The sequence below is a fragment of the Mandrillus leucophaeus genome, unplaced genomic scaffold (genome assembly GCF_000951045.1).
Source record: "Mandrillus leucophaeus isolate KB7577 unplaced genomic scaffold, Mleu.le_1.0 Scaffold60, whole genome shotgun sequence".
In the NCBI taxonomy this organism is placed as follows: Eukaryota; Metazoa; Chordata; class Mammalia; order Primates; family Cercopithecidae; genus Mandrillus; species Mandrillus leucophaeus.
Genome location: NW_012106475.1, coordinates 6,440,809 through 6,442,941, shown reverse-complemented (window position 1 = coordinate 6,442,941; position 2,133 = coordinate 6,440,809). Strand labels below are relative to the sequence as shown.

The window sequence follows — 2,133 nt, the reverse complement described above, 5'->3', positions numbered from 1 at the left end:
GCTCGGCCCTGCAAGCGGCCAGCGGGAGGGAGAGGGCCCGGGCACCCACCGTCTCCGTCCCGGCCCCAGCCGAATCGAGCGTCCACTGGAAGGGCGCTCCCTGTCCGTCCCTAGTCCTCGGTCCTCACGGAGGCTCTTTGTCACAGCGAAGACTGTCAGCCCGTAGTCTTCTGGACTTCTTTTATGGGGCTCCTGGCGGTGCTATTCATTCAGTCATTGATTCGTCTTGTAAATATCGAGCGCCTGCTCTGTACTGGACCCGGCATTGGGTACCGGATGAACCAGACAGCTCGGTCTTTGCCACCATTTATCAGTCTGTGCCCTTTTCTCGAGTACTGAACCGAAATACAGTTTTAAATGTGCTGTGCGGGCTCTGAGCAGCGACTCACCTGTACAGGTCACTTCACCTGATTCCCATTCTGTAAAAATGAGGGCAGTGGGCTGCGTAATGTCTAAAGGACCTTCTAACTCCTTAAAATTATGTGATTCACTATCACCGTGCTAACACGGGTGTTACTAACGCCCATTCTGTATGCTTGATGGCAGTTTTTAATTTTTAGGGTTAGCACAGCTGAACATAACAAATAGAATGACACAAATTTATTACCAGAAGGACTTCGTGTGCCTCCTAGAATCTTGGTTCCAGTCTTTGGTCAGGTGGCTCCAGGAAATCACTTCACCTCTTTGCGTCGGACCCTCCTCTGTGAACTAGGAATGATAGCAGTGTCTCCCTAATCTTAGGGCCGTTGAGCGGATTACACGAGATAAGGTGTTTAGCACAGCGAAGCATTTGCTACGTGATGGCATTTATTATGGTTAAAGGGTTTTACTACCAGAACAGTGGTACATAGTTTGCTTTATTTGTTAAAACAATGTAGAATATTGCCTGCTTGTTTCATCACAGATGAAAAAAAGAGATGGTTATTCAACTTTGTGAGGTAATTGTGGATTCCCATGCAACTGTAAGAATAGAGATTCTGTGTACCCTGTACCCAGTCTTCCTAGTGGTAGCATCTTGCAAAACTAGTGCAATATCACAGCCAGGTAATTGAAATTCACACAATCCATTGATCTCATTCAGATTCCTCATTTTGTATTAGTGTTCTCTGTGTATATTTAGTTATATATTGTTATCAGGTGTGTGGATTCTTGTATCCACCACTACAGTCAAGGTACAGCCCAGGTCTATCATCACAAGGGTCCCTCCAGTTGCCCTTTTATAACCACAACTTCCCTTTGCAGCCCCACCCAATCTACTCTCTGTTTCCAAAATTTTGTTATATCAAGAACGTTACATAAATGTAATTATTGTAATTATACAGTATGTAACTTTTGGAGATTGACTCTTTCATTCAGCATAATCCCTTGAGATACATCCAAACTGTTACTTATATCAGTAGTTCCTTTTTATTACTGAGTGGCATTCCATAATGTAGATGTACTACAGTATTAATATGGTTTGGCTGTGTCCCCACCCAAATCTCATCTTGTCTTCTTGAATTGTAACTCACAATTCCCATGTGTTGTGGGAGGAACCGGGTGGGAGGTGATTGAATTATGGAGGTGGGTTCTTCCTATGCTGTTCTCCAGATAGTGAATGAGCCTCACAAGATCTGATAATTTTAACAAGTTTCCCTGCACGAGTTCTTTCTTTGCCTGCTGCCATCCATGTAAAATGTGACTTGCTCCTCCTTGCCTTCCACCATGATTGTGAGGCCTCCCCAGCCATGTGGAACTGTAAGTCCATTAAACCTCTTTTTCTTCTCAGTCTTGGGTATGTCTTTATCAGCAGTATGAAAATGGACTAATACAGGTATATTCAACTGTTCACTCATTGAAGGACATTTGAGTTGTTTCTAGTTTTTAGCTGTGAATCAAGCAGCTATGAACACAAGTGTACAGACTTTTGTGTGAACCTGTTTTTGTTTCTCTAGGGTAAGTGCGCAAGAGTGCAATTGCTGGGTCATATGGTAAGTGCATGTTTATTTTTATTTTTTGAGTCAGGGTCATGCTCTGTTGCCCAGGCTGGAGTGCAGTGGCACAATCTCAATTCACTGTGGCCTCTGCCTCCTGGTCTCAAGCAATTCTGCCTCAGCCTCCTGAGTAGCTGGGACTATAGGCACATGCCACCAC

At 44.4% G+C, this 2,133-nt stretch overlaps 1 protein-coding gene across 2 annotated transcripts in view; it reads left to right on the top strand.

Moving 5' to 3' along the window:
* The window catches only part of ATP5S (ATP synthase, H+ transporting, mitochondrial Fo complex, subunit s (factor B)), a 25,177-nt gene continuing 23,044 nt past the window's right edge, over nt 1-2,133 (top strand). The window contains exons 1-2 of one of the 2 annotated variants that reach the window (XM_011999756.1): nt 1-397; nt 1,935-1,970. Coding sequence is in view for 1 of the 2 variants with exons in the window: in XM_011999755.1 (XP_011855145.1) it covers nt 358-397 (40 nt within the window). In the remaining variant the exon portion in view is untranslated. The remainder of the gene's footprint in view (nt 398-1,934; nt 1,971-2,133) is intronic. The other variant, XM_011999755.1, reaches the window with a different exon arrangement.